The sequence below is a fragment of the Phocoena sinus genome, chromosome 14, assembly GCF_008692025.1.
Source record: "Phocoena sinus isolate mPhoSin1 chromosome 14, mPhoSin1.pri, whole genome shotgun sequence".
Classification (NCBI taxonomy): Eukaryota; Metazoa; Chordata; class Mammalia; order Artiodactyla; family Phocoenidae; genus Phocoena; species Phocoena sinus.
The window spans coordinates 73,547,861-73,572,352 of record NC_045776.1 but is presented as its reverse complement, the minus strand read 5'-3'; the positions used below and the strand labels follow the sequence as shown (position 1 = coordinate 73,572,352).

Here is a 24,492-nt window from a genome sequence, read left to right as displayed (position 1 = left end):
AAGAGGCAGAACTCTGTTGTACTCTCTTACCCTGATTTTGCATTTTAATATTATTTTATTTTGAATTATCCATGAAAGGGGGTGGCAGTATAATGTTTTCCCTGCATAGGGCCGCTAAAGGGCTTCATCCTGCTGGGGGAAGTGGAGGGAGTCTGAATCCACAAGGGCAGAGTACACATGTCGGATACCCCTGGATCTCCAGTGTCTGTAGAGCACCTTGCACATAGTAGGAATTCAAAAATTACTTGTGGTAAGGGATATGGGGATATATGTATACCTATAGCTGATTCACTTTGTTATAGAGCAGAAACTAACACACCATTGTAAAGCAATTATACTCCAATAAAGATGTTAAAAAAAAATTTTGTGAAATGAACGAATGAATGAGATGGAGTTGCTGCCCTACGTTCGTAATCAGTGCCAAGGGGGAGAGAAGATCAAGGGACTCTCGCCATGTGGGGAAGTCAGCCCTTTGATCTAGTCCAGTGTCTGCTTACATGAAGGCCATGAGAAGGGCTGGGAAGAGTCATTCCTTTAACTCACAGCTCGCAGGGACCAGAACACAAAGGACCTGTAGGCTCTGCTGGGGAATTCAGACGTTCTCCCCAACCATTGGCAGCCATAAGAGACTGAAGAGGAGAGGCACAAGATCAGAAGTGAATTGCAAATCATTTGTCTTATGCATAGAGCCAGGATTTGGCCCAAGGCCAGTGGATGGGTCCTGGGTCAAGATGCTGGACTGAACTGTCCGCTTCTCCTCCTAGGAACATTCCCTCGAGCGCTGGACGCATGCTAACCTCCTCCTTTGCGATGGTCATGCCATCCTGCACGTCTCCAAACACGGTGGGCTGGATGAAGTAGCCACGGTCAGCAGCCGCCCCTCCACCACACAGCAGCTTCGCCCCCTCCTCCTTCCCAGATTTGATGTAGCCAAGGACCTTCTTAAACTGAGTCTCATCCACCTGAGGGAGAAGGAGCCCAGAGTTACAGAGATGCTACAGCCATACCTCTCCCAGCTTCAGGCTTAGAACCACACAGGCAAGAAGCCAACTGGGAAATGGGCCAGATCATGAATAAGCAAGGCCAAAAACATAAGAATAGGTTCCACCAAACTCATTAGCCCTCAAAGAAATGAATATCAAAATGAATATCAAGCCTACTGTTTTTGTTTTTCAAGTATGAGATTACTAAAAATTTTAAATAGTAAGAAAATACATTGATACCAAGGGTATGTTGCATACTCTGTAATATTCATACATTATTAGAAGGACTGATACAACATTATAGGTCAATTACACCTCAATTTAAAAAAAAGAAAAAGGACTGTAAGCTGGTACAGCTCTTCGGGCAAATGGCTTATTAATATCAGACAAAAAATTAGATGTTCATATCCTCTGACCCAGCTATTTAACTTCTAGGAATTTATTCTACATGTGACAAAGGGACCTGAACAAGGATAGTCACTGGGGAACATCTTACAGAAGCAAGAAGTGGAAACAATCGCAAGTATGCATCAGTAGAGGAGCTGGTTAATATGGCACACCCATATGTTGGCATCATTAACAACAGACCTGTCCACAGACAGACAAAGAATGGCAGCCTAAGATGTTCTGTAAAGAGGGGGGAAGCTTGTAGGATGAAATATATTATATGACCCTACTTTTGCTAAAACAAACATGCCAAAATGTAACTCTGTGTGTATGTGGTTACCTATGAGGAATGGACATGAAGGGGACAAGGGGATCTTATTTTTTACTTTAAACTCCTTTTTATGAAGTTTTTAATACAAATTTGTATTACCTTAATAATTATATAGCCACAAACCACAAAGAAAAATGAGAGAAAAAAAGACGCTGGGATTCACAGCAGCACTATTCACAATAGCTGAAAAGTAGAAACAACCCCAGGGTCTGTCAACTGATGAATGGATCAAGAAAATGTGGCCTATCCACTCAGTAGCATATTATTCAGCCATGAAAAGTAATGAGCCATCAAGTCACGAAAAGACATAGAGGAAACTTAAATGTACATTGCTAAGTAAAAGAAGGCAATCTGCGGGGAAAAGAAAGAAAAAGAGGAAGAAGCCTAATCTGAAAAGGCTACAGACTATACGATTCCAACTATATGACATTCCGGAAAAGACAAAACTACAGAGACAGTAAAAAGATCAGTGGTTCAAGGGTTAGGGGGAGGGAGGAATGAACTGGTGGAGCACAGGAGATTTTTAGGGCACTGAAACTATTCTGTGTGACACTGTAATCATGGGTACATGTCTTGATTCATCTGTCAAAACCCACAGAATGTACAACACCAGGAGTGAACTCTAATGTAAACTACGGACTTCATTTAATAATAATATATCAATATTGGCTCATCAAATTATAACAAATGTATCACACCAATGCAAGATATTAATAATAGGAGAAACTAGGGGATGGGGAGGTTAGGGGATATATGGGAACTCTGTACTTTCTGCTCATTTTTCTAAAAGAATAGAACTTATTAATTAAAAAAAAAAAAAGGCTGCCTTGGCCAGCACTGGAGCCTGGGGAGTAGACACAAGGAACACAGACGTCCCCAGGACAATGAAGCCTGCAGAGAGGCCCCTGTTGGCCCCAGAAGTGGGCTCAGGGCTGCGTGCAAGGGATTTGTGGGAGGAAGCATCCCTGACCCTGTGGATTCCTCATCCCTGGGAGGAGGAGGCTGGAGGAGGCCAGCACAGGGCCCTGTGGAGAGTGAGCCCAAGACAGGCTGGGTCTAAGGCCAATGCTGGAAAAAGGATCAGGATGTGGTGGGGTGAGGCACTGTGTTTCCTTTTGTTATAATTATTATTGACTATATTTTTATTAGTTAAAATGAATACATGCTCACTGTAAAAAAAAAATTTTTTTTTAATTTTAAATCAAACAGCTCAGAAGAGTATAAAGTGAAATGAAGTCCCTCTGCTACAACAGCCCTCCGCCCTTCTCCCAGACGTAACTGCGATTAACAACAGGTATGTGTGTGTCTTTCTGGTAGATGCATTTATATGGATGGCCAAGGTCCAGGAAACATGCATTCCCTTTCTCACAGCCATTCCTCATATTTATTATGTGTATGTAATTTACAAAGGGCTTTCCATTATTAATTTCCACTTCACGGCCACTCTGTGAGTTACGAAGGGCAGGCTTTATGGATGAGAGAATGGTGGCTCGGAGAGAGCGTGCGGCTTCCCAAGGGCGCACAGCTGGTACCTGGCAGAGCTGAGACTTGAAGCCAGGCCTGCCGGATTCAGAGTCCAAGGCCCTTTCCGCTTCTCCATGGTGGCTCCGGACACCGAGACCTGCGTGCAACCACTGGGCTTACCTGCGGCCCCTGCTCAGTCCGGCTGTCAAAGGGGTTCCCGACCACACGAGACCTGGCCCGGGCAACACTCCGCTCCACAAACTCGGTGTAAACGTCCTCCTGCACAAAGGTCCGGGAGCCTGCACAGCAGCACTGGCCCTGGTTGAAGAACAGGGCGAAGTGGGCCTGCTCCACAGCCCAGTCCACTGTGGAGGCAGAAGGCAACCATAAGAAGAGGATAAGGAGCAGCCTGGCCCCAGTGGCTGCTACCCTTAACCCGTTAACACTACCAGCAGTGTTCATGCCTGCTGGGTGCCAGACTCTGTGTGGGAACAAGGCAGGGCCGATCGCTCCCTTCTCTGAGTGTGGAGACCAAGTGACAGATAGACACGAAGGACAGTGGTCATCACCCACTGTGGTAATAGAGCCAAGGGCGGCTGGAGGACCAAACCAACTGGCCTATGGCCATCAGGGAAGACTCCCTCAAGGAGGATGAATCTGGGAGCACCTCAGCAGGACCAGGAAAAAGGATGTGATGGAGGAAAAGTAGTCTAATCTGAAAGCATGCTGCATTCTTGTGCAAGTGAGTAGCTCAGCCTGGCTGGATTACAGGGAGCAGAGAGGAGAAAGGCTGGGGGAGAGGCCACATCGTGTAGGCCAGAGGGCCATGCTGAGGAGTCTTACTTTCATCCTGAGGCCCTGGGGGCAGAAACCAATCCGAGGGATGCTGAGGATTGCGGAACTGAGTGGAACCACAGAATACAGAGCTAGCGGAAGGTTGATATCAGACCTCCCCCCTGAAAACTTACTGTCAGCATCTGACATGATGATATTGGGACTCTTTCCTCCTAGCTCCAGGGTCACTCTCTTGAGGTTACTGTTCCCCGCAGCAGTCTGGATTAGGTGGCCAACCTATAGGGAAGCAGGAACAGAGACAAACTCAGCGGAGGAAAACAAAACCAAATGTTCTCAGACACACAGAACAGAAGCCCCCGCAACCTTAGGGAGTAGCTGGACTACAAGAGACCTGGAGAATTTCACCAAATCTGGCCATTCACTTACCATCACTGCCCCATCCTCTGAGCTCCTAGGATGACAATGACAGTAACGACACGAGCAGGGTCATTGCTGTGTGGCTTCTACACACTCAGCACCACCTACATCCCAGACACTGTGCTAAGTGTTTTGTGTGCATTAAGTTCAACCCTCACGTCAACCTCAGAGGTAGGGCCGACTCTTTCCCTTGATATAGAAATGTGGGAGCTATAGCTCAGAGTGGTCAAGTCACTTGCCCAAAGTCACACAGTAAATGTGGAGTCAGAATTCACATTTGGGCAAACTGCATCCAGCACCAGTTCAGACCTGCTATCCTGCCTCATTCTCACAGTGTTTTAAATGGTATCTCCTAGCACAGGGCAAGGATGGTGTGCTTCTCACCTCCATATTCCAAGAGCCTGGCACAAAGAACCCCTGTGCTTATCTGTTGAATGAGCACACATACCGCGGTCAAGAAACCATCCCGTCTGACTTCCCTGGTGGTGCAGTGGTTAAGAATCCGTCTGCCAATGCAGGGGACACGGGTACGAGCCCTGGTCCAGGAAGATCCCACATGCCGCGGAGCAACTAAGCCCATGTGCCACAACTACTGAAGCCCAAGCACCTAGAGCCCGCGAGCCCCAACTGCTGAAGCCCACGCCTAGAGCCCGTGCTCCGCAACAGGAGAAGCCACCGCAATAAGAAGCCCGCGCACTGCAATGAAGAGTAGCCCCCGCTCGCTGCAACTAGAGAAAGCCTGTGCACAGCAACGAAGACCCAACACAGCCAAAAATAAATTAATTTGAAAAGAAAGAAAGAAACCATCCCATCTGCAAGATTCTCAACATCCCCTTGAGGCATTAATTTAGGTGGTGACTAAGCCAAGAAAGAGCCTGGACTGTGTCATCTAGGCCACAGTTCTGCCCTCCCGCAACCGCCATCTCTGCATACAGACTGAATGTCTGAAGGTATCTTTACCTCGGGGATCATTTTAAAGATCACCTTTATTATACTATTCAGCATGCCTTCTCTAAAGTCATGCAATGAAGCCTTCCAAGAATTCAAGGATAGGAAAAAGGAGTTTTGTCCCTGCTTTCAAGGTGATTATGTTTAAGGAATCCCCAGGCATCTTATATGTCTTTGTCTCTCCGGAGCCTGGCACAGAGCAGCACTCACTCATTCATTCATTCATTCACTCACTCACTGAGCACTTACTCTGGGCTAGACTTTCGCAGAATACATCATAAGCTTTATCTCACTCAGGCCAACCCCGGGAGGTGGGCACAGTTATTATCCCTATTTTATAGGTGGGGAAAAGGAGGCTTCAGGAGGCTGACTTGCCTAAGGTCGCATAGCTAAGTAAGTGCTGCTGAAACAGTTAGTTTGACTCCAAAACGCATTATCTTCCCCACTACACCACACCCACTGTCTGTACTGCGTAGATACTGCCATCCTCATTTTTTTTTTTTTTTTCTGCAGTACACAGGCCTCTCACTGCTGTGGCCTCTCCCGTTGCGGAGCACAGGCTCCGGACACGCAGGCTCAGCGGCCATGGCTCACGGGCCTAGCCGCTCCGCAGCATGTGGGATCTTCCCAGACCGGGGCACGAACTCGTGTCCCCTGCATCGGCAGGCGGACTCTCAACCACTGCGCCACCAGGGAAGCCCACTGCCATCTTCATTTTAAACACAATGAATGGAGCCCCCAAAGACACTCAGTGAATTGCCTCATGTCATAATGACAAGGCTGGGATTTGAACTCATGTCTCCCTAAAGCCCACTCTCTTTAATTGCCAGGGCAGTGCCAGTCAAAGAGTCTGACACAGCCAAGGTGCTTTGACCTTTGGCACGCAGTCAGCTCTGGGCTTTATAAAGTCTAGACATAGACAGTCCTGGCCTCTTTATCCCACATGGGATGCCAGGCCACCCCCCTACAGCAGCTGGAGTGTCAACCAATCCACAAAGGGTTCCACCCTGATGGTCCCTGCTGGCACACATGGGGCCCCTCACTTGAGCTACTCAAAGGCAGTCCTGGGGTAGACCCCCATGCAGTACCCAGAGGCTAATCTTATTTTACTTTATTTTAGCTGCGCTGCACGGCTTGCGGGATCTTAGTTCCCCAACCAGGGGCTGAACCTGGGCCACAGCGGTGAAAGCACCGAGTCCTAACCACTTGACCGCCAGGAAAGTCCCTCAGAGGCTAGTCTTGAACGCATCATCCTTTGAGGACTGGGGGCGTTTGAGCCAAACATACCACAAGCTTGAGGTCCTAGGATGCCTTACCTCAGTGGAGCCTGTGAAGGCCACTTTGTCCACATCCTCATGAGAGGCAACGGCGGCCCCAGCTGTGGGGCCAAATCCAGGTATGATATTGACCACGCCAGGAGGAAAGCCGGCCTGTAGGCAAACACCAGGGACACCGCGAGTCGTTCTCCCGCTCCAAAGGGTCTGGACAGAGGAATACACATCCCCTCCCAGAAGCTGCGGCAGTCTGCCCAGCACACAGGTGAGCAGTCTTACCGGGTACTGCTCAGGAATTCCAAACGGTGCAGCAAGGAGCCTGTTTTGTGGGATTCCCTGTGCCCTTTGCCCCTGCCCCCATGGCACTCACTTAGAATGGTTTTCATCCTTCAGAGGGGTCTTGCAATGAAACCCAATGTAGAAGAGAGGTGGTGCAGGTCACTTCAGGTGAAGTGTGATGAGCAGGGATGAGGGGGGTTCACTCCCTTCTCTACAAATACCCGTCCCCACTACGGGGGCCCCTCATCAGCACTCCTATAGAGCAAGCCTCTACAAAGGCATATAGAGGTCAAGATGGACGCAAGCCACGCACCTCCTTAATCAAGTTGGCCACATAGAGGGCAGTGAGTGGAGTCTGCTCAGCCACCTTCATCACAACCACGTTTCCAGTCGCCAAGGCTGGGCCCAGTTTCCATGCTTGCATCAAGAGCGGGAAGTTCCACTGCAATCAACAACAGCCACTCCCGAAATCTCAGCCGAGAGCTGCACTGGCAGCAGAAAGTGGCAGCCAGGGAGCAGAAGCAACACCAGGTTCTCTGAACCTCTCGTGTTCCCCTCACAACTCAATTGTAGATTTAAGACAGATAAACAAGGCAGGTGGTGGGTGATAATATTAGTGACTCGCATTCATGCTTTTCCATACTAGGCACCATGCTACATCATCGCCTTCAATCCTCCCTACTGCCCTAAGACAGCTACTATCACTTCCACTTTTCAGATAAGGAAACCAAGTCCTAGGGGGATAAGTGACTTGCCCAAGGTCACAGAGTTCACCCGTGGCAGGGCTGGTTGGCTTTGTTAAAGACCATGTTCTCAACCACTGCCCAGGCCGCCTTCCAACATCACCCCACAGACCCTCCCACCTTGGCAATGAACCTGCCCAAGATTGCTGCCTCTCACAGCACTCCTGCTAAACCTTCATTTGTTTATTATGAGTCTAACACTCACCGGGATGATCTGCCCGCACACTCCCACAGGTTCATGGCGGGTGTAGCTGAAGTAGTCCCCATCGATGGGAATGGTTTTTCCGTGGTACTTATCAGCCCAGCCTGCATAGTAACTTAAAAAAAAAAAAAATTCCAAACTCCGTCAATGACTGTCAGGGACCCCTGTAAACTCTGGCAGAAAGAGAAGACTCAAACTGGTCCAACTGGGTCTTTCTGATTATTGCCCTGGCTCTGGGCTTATTTCCAGAAAGACTTAACTAACTGCTAGGGTCACAATAATTCATTCTCAGTAACTAACCTCTAAGCCTCAGAATCACCTGGGGTGCTCATAAAAAATACCAAATTCCAGGTACCCACTTCTGACCTACTCAACTGACTCTGGGGCTGATGCCCAGGAATCAGTATTTTTAATAAACATTCAGATTTATTAAACTGTGACTGTCGCACCAGCCCAGTACCACAGATTAGCATCTGAGAACCATGGATCGACTCTAGTGGGAAAGTGCAAACCCATCTAACAGCTGGCACTTGCTGTGTGCAGAGCATCGTACTAAGACTGAGTGAACAGTGACCAGAAACAAATCAATGACTGGGTCCCAACCCTGTAAAGCTTACTATCCAGACACATAGGGACACAAATGGCAAAAACACAGCAAATAAGAGCTGGGGGGAAAAGAAGAGTCATGTGTTTATAGTATGTGATGATTTTCAGGGAAGTAGGAAGAATGGAAGATGGGGGAGAGATGCAACATGCAGTGTAAAAGAGAGATTTCTGAAATGAATGTGTCTGCTGAGGTTAGCCTGAGACCAGACTTGACCTGGGTGTGAACATAGGTTTGTGACGCCAGGGAGAAATACAGCCACGGAGTTGCCAATCTGAACAAATTAAGGCATCGCTGCTCCCGTCTTCCCAGGTCTGTATTACGTGTGTTTGCACGCCTCAGAACAGGTATTTAATGGGCACAGAGGCACTCTGCTAAAACACAGGAAGGCCTGGGACTCTGCCTGCTGTTCACCAGGCTGCTCCCTCTGGGGCATCCTTGCAGAGCATTCTCTATCTTGGCACTGCTGCCATTTGGGGCTGGAAAATTCTTTGCTGTGGGAGGCTGTCCTGTGCACTGCAGGATTTTTAAAGCATCCCTGGCATCTATGCACTAGATGCCAGTAGCACCCCTCCCTCCCAGTTGTGACAACCAAAAACGTCTCCAGACATTAGCCACTGTCCCCTGGGAGACGCAATTGCCCTGGTTGAGAAACCCTGTTATGAGGGATAACTACAGTTTTGTTGTCCAACCCATACTTTTCTGGCACCGCTTCTTCCCCTCCACCTCTGTCCACATGGTCACGGAGGAACAGCCATTATTTGAACAATGATCTGTCCACCTGAACCACATCTGGTCAGACTCAAGGCCAGCCAGTCAGGGCCCCCCTTCCAGGAATTTGGCACGAGGACTAAGGGACTGCAGCTTAGTCTGGCCGGAAGCACTCATACAGCAGCCAGCCCAGGTGTGAGCAGCCGGGTTCCAACATGCAGACTGGCCCCAGGAGAGGCCAGTGTAGTCGAGAGAAGAAGGAAGCAAGTAGGCAGCAGTTAGACTGAATGGCCTTCTGGATTTCAGACCCCTCACTCTCCACAGTTGCCCAAGTTAGGCTGAGTGAGTTCCTGTTACCTATGACCCAAGGGCTCTGACAAAGCTCTTATTCCTCATCTTGTATTTCTTGGTTATTAAAATGTTTATGATTAAACTAAACCCAAAGCTAGCAAGAGGAAGCAAATAATGAAGATCAGAGCAGAGATAGGTGAAATGAAAAACAGAAAAACAACAGAGAATCAACAAATCCACAAGCTGGTTCTTTGAAAACATTCACTAAATTGACAAACCTTTAGCCAGACTAAGAAAAAAGGGAGAAGCACAAATAACTAAAATCAGAAATGGAAGCGGGGACATTGTAAAAACGAGATAAAAATCATTATAAGAGAATATTATGTGCAACTCTAGTCAACAAATTAGATAACCTAGAAGAAATGGACAAATTCCAACTAACATATAAATTACCAAAACTGAAAGAGAAAACGTGTATGACTCAATTACAGTTTTGGTATTGAGGGATGATTCCCATGAGATGGAGTCTAACTAGAATACATTTCTCCAACTCCTGTGGATCCTTTTACATTATTCTGTTTCCACCCCTCCAGCAACACTCCCTCCCCTCTGGCACGGCCAGAACAAAGAACAGGAAGCCTGAGCCCATACCGGAGACATTTGAGAACCATGTCCAAATCCACCAGGTAGGAAATGACGTAGGGCTTGCCGTTGTCCAGGGTCTCCAAGGCCTGAGCAAAGACAACAAGATCAACACGGACACAGGGGCACAGGAATGAATCAGTAAATCAGGTGACAAACAGCATTGAGGCTCAGCATGGTCTGAGAAGGGCTGGTGGCCCCTTTGTGCTAAATTTTGAGGCATTTCTGGGCCTCTTCAATGGCAGGGAGCAAGAGGAGGGGGATGGGAGGAAGGATGCACCAACTTCTCATTCAATCATTTCACTATATTTTTTTCAAGCTTCTACTCTATGGCGGATCCAGGTGCTAGGAATACAGAGGCGATCATGGAGCTTATAGAACAAAATGCCTTTGTAAAGCAATTATATTCCAATAAGGATGTTAAAAAGAAAAAAGAGCAAAAAGCCAGCAAATAATGACATGAATTAGTCACAAGTGTTAAAAGAGTGTTACAAAGTGCCCAACCCAGTTGGAGAAACTCCAGCCTGAGAAGCACCCTTTAGGCTAAAACCTGAAGGATATGTAGGAGGAACAAGGCAAAGGCGAAGGTATGAATGGTGACAAAGGGAAGAGTACCCTGGGCAGAGGAAACAGCATGTGCAAAGGCCCAAAGCTTGGCAGCGAAGAAGTTGAGGGAAAGCTGGTGAGTTGAGCTGTGTGTGTGAGGGCCACAGTTGGGAGATAGAGCCAGATCAGGAAGGCCTAGTAGATTATGTTGAGGGAACAGGGCTTTATCCTAAGGACACAGAATGTGATGGAAGGCTTAAGAGCAGAGTGCCATGGTATAATTTGCCTTCTAGAAGCTTCACTCTGGCTGCTATGTGCAGTATGGACTGGGGGAGGAGAGGGTATTGCCTCCTGGTTTCTTCTGCCTCTTGCAGACAGGGAGGAGGCCCACCACACAGAAAGGGTCTGGGAGAGGTGTCCATCCCTCTGGGGGGTCTCTCTCCAGGAAGGCTTTCCCATCATAGCCCCCTCCCCACCCGAGTCTCCTCCTTTCTTAGCCAAACCCACTGCATCAAAGGAAACACTGAGGCTTCCCAGGTTGGTACAGGAGGGTACCCCAAAGGTGTCCAGCCTACGCCATTCTGGCCAGTTACTTGTCAGCAAGGCAACACTTTCCTGGCTATCCGTGGGATATCCATTCGCCATGTGGGATGAGAGGGGAGAGGGCGGAGAACTTACTGCCAGGTAGGTCCGGTCCCGCTCAATCAGATCAGCCAGGCAGTTCAGCAGCCAGCCCCTTTTGGACGCATCCATGCGGCGCCAGGGCGAGCCCAGCTGGAATGCAGCCCGGGCAGCCTTCACTGCCCTGTCCACGTCTTCCTGGAAAACACCCACCAAGGTACTTCAGGCCTTCTCAGCAATAACCACCTCCAAATACCTCCTGCCCCGCTGCCGAACGTGCCCACAGGAGCTTCGGTCAATGCCTGTGTGGGAACTGCCCCAAACAGTTCCTCCCAGCCTCAAAAGGGCTCTGTTTGACCAGCTTCAGAATTAAATGACTGGGCTTCTCTCCTTCCCAGCAGTCATGGTGGGAATGAGGATCCTGATGGTTTCCATTTCTGGATTTCCATTTCAAAATCCCCCAGAGGGGAGCTTCCCTGGTGGCGCAGTGGTTGAGAGTCCACCTGCCGATGCAGAGGACACGGGTTCGTGCCCCAGTCCGGGAAGGTCCCACATGCCGCGGAGCAGCTGCGCCCGTGAGCCATGGCTGCTGACCCTGCGCGTCTGGAGCCTGTGGTCCGCAACGGGAGAGGCCACAACAGTGAGAGGCCCGCGTACCACAAAAAAAAAAAAAAAAAAATCCCCCAAAGAGTTAAGTAGGGAGAGGCACTCAGGGATCAGCACTTAGAAATTGGCCATTTTTCCCCTCTTCCTTTCAAAACAAGCCCAGTGAAATTAACCATTCCTTCGGAGACGACTGGCAGTCTGCAACTAATGCAGGTTTAACCAGCTTCCCTCTCCTGGGAAAGCAATAAAATCAACACAGCTACCATTTTCCATATAGGGAGATGTGTATCAGGAGGTACGGAGCATAGTTTTCATTAATATTAAATACATTTACCATTAGACTACTCTATGAGCCAGGAAAGTATTCACACTTTCCTTTAGCAAAGGGAGAAAGGCCTTAAATGTACATATAGAAGACTGTTTTAAAGCAGAGGACAGGAGGCATTCTTGAATTATTTTTAATGCTTTTTCTATTTTAATAAATGAAATGTTTTTTACTGAAAGTTTAATATTTTTTTTTGCGGTACGCGGGCCTCTCACTGTTGTGGCCTCTCCCATTGCGGAGCACAGGCTCCGGACGCACAGGCTCAGCAGCCATGGCTCACGGGCCCAGCCACTCCATGGCATGTGGGATCTTGCCGGACCGGGGCACGAACCCGTGTCCCCTGCATTGGCAGGCGGACTCTCAACCATGGCGCCACCAGGGGAGCCCCTGAAAGTCTAATTTTTAACTTTAAAATTAGTATTACTGTTTTTTCATTACTATGGGTATATATAATCAAATCCAAATATACTATAGACACCATAGCTAGATCTCAGGAGATCTGAATTCTGCTGAAGAAGATTTCCATCTAGCTCTGTACTTCCCTTCTCTGACCTTCAACTTCCAGGTCTGAAATGGACAGATCGGATTAGATGTTCTCAAATTAAATTCCAAGTCTACAATTCTGCAACTGTATGAATTTTTTTATATTTTATTTTTAATATATCTTTATTGGTGTATAACCTGCTTCACAAGACTGTGCTAGCCTCTGTGGCACAACAAAGTGAAATCAGCCACATGCACACATATATCCTCTCCCTCTCGAGCCTCCCTCCCACCCCCCCTATCCCACCCCTCTAGGTTGTCCCAAAGCACGGAGCTGATCTCCCTGTGCTATGCTGCTGCTTTCCACTAGCTAGCTATCTATTTTACATTTGGTAGTGTATATATGTCGATGCTACTCTTACTTCGCCCCAGCTTCCCCCTCCCCGCCGTGTCCTCAAGTCCATTCTCTACGTCTGTCTACATCTTTATTCCTGCCCTGCCACTAGGTTCATCAGTACCTTTTTTTCTTTTAGATTCCATATATATGCGTTAGCATACGGTATTTGTTTTTCTCTCACTTCACTCTGTATGACAGACTCTTAAGTCCATCCACCTCACTACAAATAACTCAATTTCGTTTCTTTTTATGGTGGAGTAGTATTCCATTGTATTTGTGTGCCACATCTTCTTTGCACAACTGTATGAATTCTTGAACCCGGGTACAATCTAGCACTTTTACCTGCAAGGAAGAGTTTCTGTGGTTTCACTTAACTCAAAAAGTTTAATTGGCATTTTTAGTTATGAAAGTAATACACACACAGTTTCAACCATAAAAAAACATGTTAGAGAATGAAACCGTCCTTGTGCACCCCCAACCCACTCAGCCCTGCCCTGAAGTTTAGTTACCATATCTCACCTTGTCCCCTTCAGCTACGTGACAGATGACATCCCCAGTGGATGGATTGATGGTGGGGAAAGTTTTCTTGCTGACAGAATCATGCCACTCGTTGTTTATGAAGATCTACAATGAGAAGGAAGAAAGTCCTCAGGATCAGCTCTCAACCTGATACTGACCACCAGCCATGTTAAAAAAAAAAATCAGAAAGAACAAATAGGAATTAGCTTCAGAGGGATGTGGCCTAGAAGTTAGAAGCACAGGCCTTGGAGACAATTCAAGCTGGAGCACCCACTCTGCCAAGTACTGTGGGTAAGTCATTTGACCTTTCAATGCCCTGGTTTCTTTGACCTGAGAAATGAAGACTATGTTCCTTTCTTATCAGTAATCTGTATATACTGCTGTGTAACATCATCTCAACAGTTGGTAGCTTAAAATGCTTTATTATTATCTCTCACAGTTGTGTCCATTGATTAGGCTCAGCTGGGCAGGGCTCGGTCATGTGGTTGCAGAGCGAGGGCACCTGGGGCTGCAGGTGCAAGATACTTTCTTCACTCATATGTCTGGCACCACATGGTTGCTTGGGCTTCCTGACTGTATGGCAGACTCAGGCTAGTCAGACCTCTCACATGACAGCTGGCTTCCCTAGAGAGTGTTCCAAGACACCAGGCAAAAGCTGAAAGGCTTCTTAAGACCTAGCTTCAGAAGTCACATGGCCTTATTTCTGCCACCAATTCCATTGGTCAGCATGAGTCACAGGCCCAGTCCAGATTCACAGGGAGGGAGGAGAGCCTCCACCTCTGCCTGGGAGGAGCAATGAAGAATTGGCAACCACTGTTCCTCTACCACACTACTGTAGTAGGGTTGTTATGAGAACCAAGTTAGATTATTCTTTCATCCATTCAGTAAATATTTAGTGAACACCTGCAATGGGCCAGGCACGGTTCTAGGGCTGAGGACACAGTGGGAACCAAACTCAGGAACTTTTCTCTCATGGAGCTGGCGTTCTGGTAGGCACAGAAAATAAAGAAGCAATCAAATATACAAGGCAGTCTCAGACTGCAGTCATAAGTGCAAAGGAGAAAAACAGGATCCATAGAGAGTACCGAAGTGGAGGAAGAGAGAGAGCTCTAGCTGGGATGGTCAGGGAGGGTTTCTCTGAAGAGCAGACATTTGACTTGAGCCCTGACTGATGAAAAGGAGCCAGCCATGGGAAGAATGGGAGGATGAGCCATCCAGGCAGCAGGAACAGCAAGTGCAAAGGCCCTGGCTCAGGTTTCACAGCCTCACACCGATTCGCTGAAGCACTTTAAGGAGGAGGTCAGCTACAGAGAAAGGCAGGCCGCAGTGGGTGGGGGTGAGCCTGGCTGGCCTTGTACTGTTTCCTTCTGCTGACCAAGATGTCAGCACCTGGAACCATGTGAATGATCTACCCATCACCTGCATGTCATGGAAATGGCTATTGACTGTTCCTGGCTACTCATTATGTGGCAGCCCCTGTACCAGAAGCTTTCCATTACTGGATCATTCCCATTTAAACCTCATAGCAAACCTAGGTAAGCTGCATCCTCCCTACAGTTGGGGGACACTGAAGCACAGAGAAGTCAAGCCACCTGCTCAAGGTCACACAGCAGTGAAAGCAGAGCTGGGATTTGAACCCAGGTCTTCAGAACTCCAAGGCCTGTGCTCTTTGCCCAGTTCTTCCCCCCAACTCCAGACTCCAGTCAGAGCCCATGTCTGCCTTCGAGGAGGTCAGAACTCTTGTTTCCTAATCTCCATCTTTATGGTTTACTTAACTGCCCTGCTGCAAGTTTGATTTTGAGTTTTTATTATGGGTGCTATAAAAAGCACCAGCCTCTAAGCCAGACAGACATGTGTTCAAATCTTGGCTCTACCCCTCACAAGCTGTGACCTTGGGGCCAATCCCTTCCTTTCCAGATGCTTCATCAGTCTCTGGGGATGACACATCCGGGGGCTTAAACGTGAGGACTAAATTCAACGAGGGGTGTAAGCTCCTAAGCCAGGACCCCACACACAGTGTGTCTCACCACCACAGTCAGTACACTACTCCAGATACCTGCACAGCAGCATACTAAATTAGTTTATCCTGAAAAAGTTTTCGTTGTTATTTTGCAAAGATCAGGAAGTATGAAGCGGAGAGTGGGCCAGTCTGGTTAAACTCCCCAGGTCCTCACCCCTTCCTCCCTGGGCGGGGCCCACACCGTCCCCTGATCTTGTCTAGGACCCTGGAAAGAGCACTCCCTGGTCCCTGTCTGCCTCTCAATGCCCTGGATTTGTTGAGTCACTCTCCACTGCTGGATTTTCAATAGTCCATCCTCCCTTCTAACTAATAGGATAAGCTGGGGTTTGCAGGAACCTGGAATCTTCCTTCCTTCTGTTTAGAGTTCCCACTTCCCTTCTCCTAAAGCCAGACTTCAGTGGTGCCCTCCTTGGGGAGGGGGAGCTAGGGTGAGAACCGTTCTCATACTAAGCCTCTGCCAAAGTTCTGCTTCAAGTGAGGAGAGCTTCACAGTGACTCATCTTGAATAAACACAAGAGTGGACTCTAGGCCAAATGCTTCATAACCGCTCGGCCAAAAACCCAACGCCTAACTTACATAACATGTTAACTCACTCTCCCTGGGAGGGGGTCCTACCGGGCTCACACTTCCCCATTATAGTTTCTAGAAGCAGAGGGACAGACAGCCTCATGGCATCAGAAGCTGACACTTTGAATCTGGACTGCTGGCAAAACTCATAGAGCTTTTCCATCAAAATGCTCTATTTTCTCTACATTTTAATAAATACATCTCACTGCATTTTATAAGTTGGATTCACTCATCCATGCAGTGGTTAAGTGTTAACCAAGTGCCATTGCCATGCTGGGCACTGAGTGAAACAGCCAAGTCCTGGCTCGTTGAACCAAAGTCCCGGAAGGAGAGACATGATCAACAAGCAAATGAAGAGAGAAGCAGAAACAAGCAGGCAACAGTGAGGACCAGAGGGGGTACCTGAGGCAGGGGCTTGGGGACACGAGGAACCAAAAGGGCCCCGTGGCTGCAGAGAGAGGGTGGGGGAGAACAGAGGGGGCTCTGGGTTCTGCACCTACTGTGTGCCAGGACCTGCACTGGTGCTGGGGTCCTGGAGGGAACGGGACAGATGTGGGGAGTATCCATTCTCAGTGGGGATCATGGACTTTTTTTTTTAAATAAATTTATTTTTGCCTGCGTAGGGTCTTCATTGCTGCGCACGGGCTTTCTCTAGTTGCAGTGAGCGAGGGCTACTCTCCATTGCGGTGCGCGGGCTTTTCACTGGGGTGGCTTCTCTTGTTGCAGAGCACAGGCTCTAGGCATGCTGGCTTCAGTAGTTGCAGCACGCGGGCTCAGTAGTTGTGGCTCGCGGGCTCTAGAGCGCAGGCTCAGCAGTTGTGGAACGCAGGCTTAGTTGCTCTGTGCATGTAGGATCTTCCCAGACCAGGGATTGAACTTGTGTCCCCTGCACTGGATTCTTAACCACTGTGCCACCAGGAAGTCCGATAATGGACTTTTATTCTGTAACTTGCTTTTATGAGTAAGTTTATCTTGGACGTTATTCCACAGGCATATCTGCCTCATTATTTTAAGCAACATAGCAATCTTCAAAACTAACGGACCGGGCTTCCCTGGTGGCGCAGTGGTTGAGAGTCCGCCTGCCGATGCAGGGGACGCGGGTTCGTGCCCCGGTCCGGGAGGATCCCACGTGCCGCGGAGCGGCTGGGCCCATGAGTCATGGCCCCTGAGCCTGCAGCGTCCAGAGCCTGCACATCCAGAGCCTGTGCTCCGCAACGGGAGAGGCCACAACAGTGAGAGGCCCACGTACCGCAAAAAAAAAAAAAAAAAAAAACTAACGGACCGCAATTTATTTAATCATGTCCTACAAATGCACTTTTAGGAAAAGTTTTCACTGCAAGCAGACCTCAGAGATGTTTTGGGTTCAGTCCAGACCATCGCAATAAAGTATTGTAATAAAGGGAGTCACATGAATCTTTTGGTTTCCCAGTGCATATGAAAGCTATGTTTACATTATACCACAGTCTATTAAGGGTGCAATAGTATGATATCTAAAAAAATCAATGTGCATACCTTAATTTAAAAATACTTTATTGCTGGAGCTTCCCTGGTGGCACAGTGGTTAAGAATCCGCCTGCAGGGCTTCCCTGGTGGCGCAGTGGTTAAGAGTCCGCCTGCCGACGCAGGGGACATGGGTTCGTGCCCCGGTCCGGGAAGATCCCACATGCCGCGGAGCGGCTAGGCCTGTGAGCCATGGCCGCTGGGCCTGTGCGTCCAGAGCCTGTGCTCCGCAACGGGAGAGGCCACAACAGTGAGAGGCCTGCGTACCACCAAAAAAAAAAAAAAAAAAAAAAAAAAAAAAGAATCCGCCTGCAAATGCAGGAGACGTGGGTTCAAGTCCTGGTCCAGGAAGATCCCACGTGCGCAGAGCAACTAAGCCCGTGCGCCCCAACTACTGAGCCTGCACCTAGAGCCTACAAGCCACAACTACTGAGCCTACGTGCTACAACTACTGAAGCCCACGCGCCTAGAGCCTGTGCTCTACAAGAGAAGCCCCTGCAATGAGAAGCCTGTGCACCGCAACAAAGAGTAGCCCCCGCTCGCCACAACTAGAGAAAGCCCAGGCACAGCAACGAAGACCCAATGCAGCCAAAAATAGATAAATAAATAAATTAAATTTTTAAAAAAACTTTATTGCTAAAAAAATCATCCTCCAAGCCTTCAGCAAGTCATAATCTTTTTGCTGGTGGAGGATTTGAAATGTGGTGAGAATTACCAAAATGTGACAGAGAGACAGGAAGTGAGCCAATGCTGTTGGGAAAATGGCGCCAGTAGACTTGCCCAATGCAGGGTTGCCACAAACCTTCAATTTGTAAAAAACGCAGTATCTACAAAGTACAATAAAGCACAGCACAATAAAACGAGGCCTGCCTGTATTCCTGACAGTGCTGCTGCTGCAAACATCCTTAGACATGCATCTTTGCAAAGCTGCGGCAGGTTACTGTATTTAGAATTACTGAGTTGGAGGATAACATGATCCGTGGCTTCCTCGGATATCTTCTATTCCAGGCCCCTGCGGATTAGGAACTGCAAACAGAAACTTGTGGGGAGGGGTGAGAAGCTGGGGCAGGACAGTAGACCTGGGAGCAGGACTGCAGGACCCTGGAGAGGACTCTTAACCAAAGTGAGGACAGAGTGATATTCTAGTGCCACCTCCACCCCATGGCAATGGACAGTCATAATCTGCCCAAGGTCGCCAAAAAAGGTTAAATGCCACTCAGCAGCTCCAATTTACAGATGCAGGACCCATCCTAGAAAGACTTTATTTTCAAGCTTTGATGCATGAAAGAATTAGGGATCTGTTACCTAGGAAATCTACACCCCTGGAATATGTTATTTTCCCTAAGAAGGAGTGAGGAAATGCTGTGGCTTTCTATCCTGGGGTGAATCCTGCTGGCAACTGCTTTTTCAGTGGCAGTTGGGTAATTTATGTCTAAGAGAAAACAGATCATAAGGAGAGAAACATAAACATGGAATGCCACCCACATTCACACTTATCCACACAATCATTTAGGTACCTCGGGGTTAGTTTGGGGTTAAGGCCAAGGGCAGCCACCTCCCCCAGAATGTCTCCCTGAACATTCTTTCCTCATCCCCCAGGGCCTTTGGTCTCACATTCCTGGACTTTCTGTTATTTCTACAAAGATCTTAAAACTCCTAAACAAGCAATAAAAGCAACGTGATCAGTGTGGAGATATGTCACTTGACTCACTCAGCACACAGCCATTCCAAACCACTGCTTAGCCCAACACAGGTTTTGGCTCATTCCATAACAATCTCTCAAGGAAAACAAGATAAATCAAACTCCTATTCTGTATATACCACCTATTAGCAGTGATTAATTGCAGGGGTGGGATATCAGAGGACTGTTTTTCTTTTCTTTTTCATTTTTATATTAGCTTATAGGCCACTTATTTTTAAAGAAATAAAACATTTAAAGTCCCCTTGAATCACTGACCACAAGCAGGTTCCTTATGCAGCCCTGCCCTCACGCCAAGGAGCATTTTCCTTCCAGGATATTTTTAGCCATTTATATGGACCTATGTTTATCCACATTTGATAGAAAGTCTGTTTTGATAATTTTAATTAGTTTCACATCACTCAGAGTACTAGACATTTTCCCCTCTTGAAACATTGTATTTGAGATCCATTATTCATACGGTTCCAGCTAATTCCTTTAACTACTGTGTGCACAGAATTATTCTTTCCTATAGCTGTAACATATGTTGTTCATCTGTTTCCCCGTGGAAGGCAGGCTGGCTTATTTCTTGGTTTTTGCTAATATGCAGCAATGAACATCTATATGTGCCTATGTATATGTCCAGTGAATTTCCACCTCACATACTTCTGTAATGCTTGACTTTTTGTACTGAGGATGTATTACTATTGGAATCAGAAAATTCGATATAAGGAGAGACCCTTTTTTAATTCTCTTTTTGTCAGTTTTCTCTTTAGTTCCTGAATGTTGTGGTCAAAAGGTTAAGAATAGAGACACAATCTTTTTTTCCTGCCCACAAGGCGCAGCTTGCAGGGTCTTAGTTCCCCGACCAGGGATTGAACCCTGGCAGTGAAAGCGCAGAAAACTAAACACTGGAATGCCAGGGAGTTCCCAAGACACAAATTTAATTCACCCCGAACTCCCATTCAACTTTACCGCAACCTAGCGCAGCCCTCCAGGAAGCAAATTACAACTGCAACAGTGCCCGCATAAAATGGAGTTATACCACCATTATATTCTAAGCTCAAAAGCATCACTGTTATCTCCTATTTAAGGCTGCAGTAAATACGGAGGTGCAAGAAGCCATGAGCCAGGCACTTGCTAAGGGCTGTGCAAGGATGCCTCCCTTTTATCCTGACAGCAACCATATGATGTAGATGGGATTTTTACCCATTTTACAGATGTAGCAGCTAAGGTACAGAGCTAAGTAATTGTACCACCCTCCATATCCCTCTTTCCTTGCCTTATTTTTCTCCATAGCACCGATCGATCAGCTTGCTCCATACTATGCATTTCGCTTGTCTTCCAGGATGCAAACTTCCCATGATCAGGGATTCTTGCCTGTTTTGTTGGTTGGAATTGGGGTTGCTGAGGTGTCTTTTGAATGAGTGAACCTACCCGGATTGATGTTACTGAGTGACAGGCAGCCTGAGTCCAGAGAGTGAAATAGTGTCCAGTGATTTTTCTCATCTTCATTATTATTATCAACCAACATGAACTGGTGATGTTGAAGATGAAAAGTATTAGTCACACCTCATCCAAAGGAATTACTCTGCTGAAACCACACTCCCTTGAGTTTTCCTTTGAGTTGTCTTTCCAGACCTTAATTACTCTCCAAGTCAGGGAAGAAAAAAGGAATGAAAATCAGTTTCCTTGACAGAGCTGTGTCCCGGAAACCCACCAAGGATGAGAAATGTTGATCTTCATGAAGCCTGGCCATCATCAGCTCCCCATACAGGTCCCTGCTGGTGAGTGGGGGAGGAACTTGTCCTGTAATCTCCCTAACCCAACAAAGAAGTTCCCCCAACCCTGCAGCTCCACCCAGGACAAGTAGAGGCAAGAGGACCCCAGGAAGGCTGACCAAACCACCCCACTCTATAGACTCTTCTGGTTATGAAATAGATGTGGGAAGGAAAAGACCTATTGCCTGTGCCACCCCCTCTTCAAGGAGAGACCCAACAAGCTTGAAATGCAACATTCCCCCAAATACCCTTGGGTGAGAAAATCTAGCGCCTATAGAAGCAACTTCAAAGCCTGGAACAGCTCCTTCTGGGGAAACTCCAGACTCCAGAACAGTTCACTGAACGTCAAGGAATCAATAATCCCCAGGGAAATGTCCAGGCATATGATCTAGTTTGTACCTAGAGCTCCTGGTAAGAGACTCAAAATGTTAGGATTAGACCTTGGCATTCTTGCCATCAGGGATTGCAACAACTCAACACTGAAAATGGCCCAAGAAGCTTTAAAAGGGGCCTGTTCCAGCAGAGTGTGGACTGCTCATGCGGATTGCTTTGCAACCCCTGGGAAGAATAAATAAGATCTGAATGTACTAGTTTAGGAAGACAATCCAGATACATTGTTCAATAAGACAGCTTCAGAACAGTAAGTGCAAGGATCTCATTTAAGTAAAAGCAAAAAAAACCTGGTGCACGCTCTCACACACACACTGAGGCAAAGAAAAAGTCTGCAAGATCACAGACCTACCAGTTAACAGTGCTCTTGAAGGGAGTGCAATGGGGTATGCGGAAAGTTTTACTTCTGCGTTTGTATACAGTGAGCAAGGGTTCCTTTTTTATTTAAATAGCATTCTTTTTTTTTTTCTCTTGCACCACGTGGCCTGTGGGATCTTAGATCGAAACAGGGGCTCCCTGCAGTGGAAGCGTGGAGTCTTAACCAGTGGACCAGCTGGTAAGTCCAAGGGTTACTTTTAGGATCTCAAAAAAATCTGATAAAGAAAAGCAGCTGCAGGAAGATTTCACTCTGCTCCAACTTACCTTATGAACTTAATCTAGAGAACAGGACTCGTGCTATCGACCAGAGCTGTGTGCACGTTTGGACCCTGTTTCCTCACCTCCACATAAGCACAAAGGAGGATGATCTTCATTAGATCCCGTGGCCACAAAGGCTTGGGATGCTGCTGCCTTTCCCTTGAGGATATTTCTGCTTGATGTTCAAGTCTTCCAAGCATGAACTCCTCCTTAAGCAGCCTAAGGAGCAGCAGCCGCTGCCTTTTTGGCTTGTGTTATGCAAAGGGCATCTTATTTTACCTTTTGTTTTTATTCCCTTGCAAATGACCATTTGTAACACGCTTTAAATCACACAGATGTGCCTTTACCCACTGTCTCTGTGCAGATTTGCAGCCAAGCTCCTGACCAGACAAGCAGGTCCCCTGTTGAAAGCAGCCAGTCAGGGGCCATCTCTACAGCATCCTAAGTCAGCAGTGACCCCTTTATTCCCACCCAGAGCTGCAACAATAGTACCATGGAAGGTTCTGGTTATCGGCTTACTCTTGGGGGCCTAGATGTGGACCCCAACTCTGCCGTTGACTCGAGTCTTTGGGTAACTCACTAAACCGCTTTGTAACTCAGTCTCTTCAACTGTAAAATGGAGATAATCACAGTACCTACCCCACCGGGCTGTTTAAGGATTAAACGGCACAACAAGTAAATGCTTAGACTGGTGCCAGGTGCAAAGGAGGTACACAGAGAATATGAGCTGTTACTCCTGTTAAGTGCCCACGTGGTGTATGAACCCCTGTGCTCACCCTCTGACCCCTTCCCACTTTATAGAAGTTGAAGCTCAGAGAAGGGCAGCAACTACACTTTTTACACAAACAAAATGAACTCTCATAACCAATTTCCTTCTCTGTGACTTTCAGCACTTTACCCAAACTCAAAGATCAAAAGAGAAAATATTCCCAAGTCCTGACTGAGCAAGAAATCAGCTACTGGGAGTCAACGTTATCCTGGAAAGTCCCTCCTTTCTTTGACCAAAGAAAGAGCCTTGGAAGGCACAGACACCATTTGGGGATTGCGCTGTTGTAGCGAAGGTCTCCACCCTTTCCCAGTTGCCAGCAGTGGAAGAGCCAGGACGCCGAGCGGCCGGGGCCGTGGCCTTGGCCTCTCGGCGAACTGGTGACCCTTAGCTGAAAAGGACTCCTTTTTGTTTTTCCTTTTGGACGTTCTTGGACGAGGGCATGAGTCAAGGGATAAAAGACTACGAAAAGACAAAACTGTTCCTGCAAAGAGGGTCTTAAATGGACATGTCCTCTGGGTGGGTGATGTCGTGAAGACTCTGCGCAGACACAGGACGACTAAGGCCCGAAAGCCGAGAACGACTGGGGATGGGGGAGGGGGCGGGGGATGGGAACTGGAAAACGGGCAGCGGCCAGACAAGACAAATAAGTGGCCAAAGTCACAGCTGCATAATGGAACCGAGGTGTCAGGGGCGGCGAAGGGGCCAAACTGCTCGCAGGCAGGGAAGGGAAGATGTGCGGAAACAGCAACTGCAGCAAACCCCTCGAGTCCCAGCTGGATAAACTGAGGCCCGAAGAGATCCAGTCCCTTCCCACCCGGCGGCCTCCGTCCCCAGAGAACAAAGCGCTGGGGCGGACTCACCTTGTTGTAGAAGACCTCGGGCTGCTGGTTGGGGGCCGGCACGGCCGGGGTGGCGGCGGCCGACAGCAGCCGGCGGCCCTGGTAGGGCCGGGCGGCGGCAAGCACAACTGCGCGCAACATGCCGAGGCTCGCGCTGGAGTGCCGAGCGGAGCCCTGGCGGCTCGAACTGGAAGGACGGCCGGGCGGGCAGCCCCGTGCGCGACCTCTTCCGGTCCCCGGCGCGGCCGCCAATGGGCAGGCGCGCGGCGGGGCCCTGGGGCGTACCCGCGCCTTCCCCGCCCCAGGCGGAGCTGCGCCTCGGCCGCTCGCCACCAATACGCGCGCGCGCGCGCCCGCGAAGGGGCGGATGGGGATCGAAGGTTGATCCTCCTGCGCGTGGCGCGCCGTGGGTGTAACGTGTCAGGATCTGGCGAGTTCACCGCACGTTGGCTGAACCCCTACTGTGTGCCTGAACCCTTAATGTGTACAGGCAAGAACCGAAGCGACCCTGGCCCTGACTTCAGGGGGCTTACACTCTAGTGGGAGAGGCCAACCTTAAACCAAACACGAGGTAATTTCAGATTGTGATAAGGGATGTGAAGGAAATGAATAGGGTGAAGAGGTAGTTGGGGCAGAAGGCACTGCTTTTAAATCCCTTGGTCAGGAATTGAGACCTGAATTGTTAAGGTCCTGTGACTAAGGGAAGCATTGCAGGGGGAGGAACAGCAAGGGCAAGGCCTTGAG

The 24,492-nt window shown here is 48.3% G+C and overlaps 1 protein-coding gene across 1 annotated transcript in view; it reads right to left on the bottom strand.

Annotated features, from left to right (window-relative positions):
* ALDH2 (aldehyde dehydrogenase 2 family member) overlaps positions 1-24,005 on the bottom strand; it is a 29,672-nt gene extending 5,667 nt beyond the window's left edge. Inside the window, exons 1-10 of the mRNA XM_032603144.1 lie at positions 23,770-24,005; positions 13,569-13,673; positions 11,296-11,436; positions 10,081-10,160; positions 7,827-7,938; positions 7,192-7,320; positions 6,642-6,755; positions 4,134-4,236; positions 3,346-3,530; positions 798-962 (exon numbers count right to left, since the gene is read on the bottom strand). Coding sequence (XP_032459035.1) covers positions 798-962; positions 3,346-3,530; positions 4,134-4,236; positions 6,642-6,755; positions 7,192-7,320; positions 7,827-7,938; positions 10,081-10,160; positions 11,296-11,436; positions 13,569-13,673; positions 23,770-23,889 — 1,254 coding nt within the window. The 5' untranslated portion in view covers positions 23,890-24,005. The remainder of the gene's footprint in view (positions 1-797; positions 963-3,345; positions 3,531-4,133; positions 4,237-6,641; positions 6,756-7,191; positions 7,321-7,826; positions 7,939-10,080; positions 10,161-11,295; positions 11,437-13,568; positions 13,674-23,769) is intronic.
* Between the last annotated feature and the right edge of the window lie 487 nt (positions 24,006-24,492).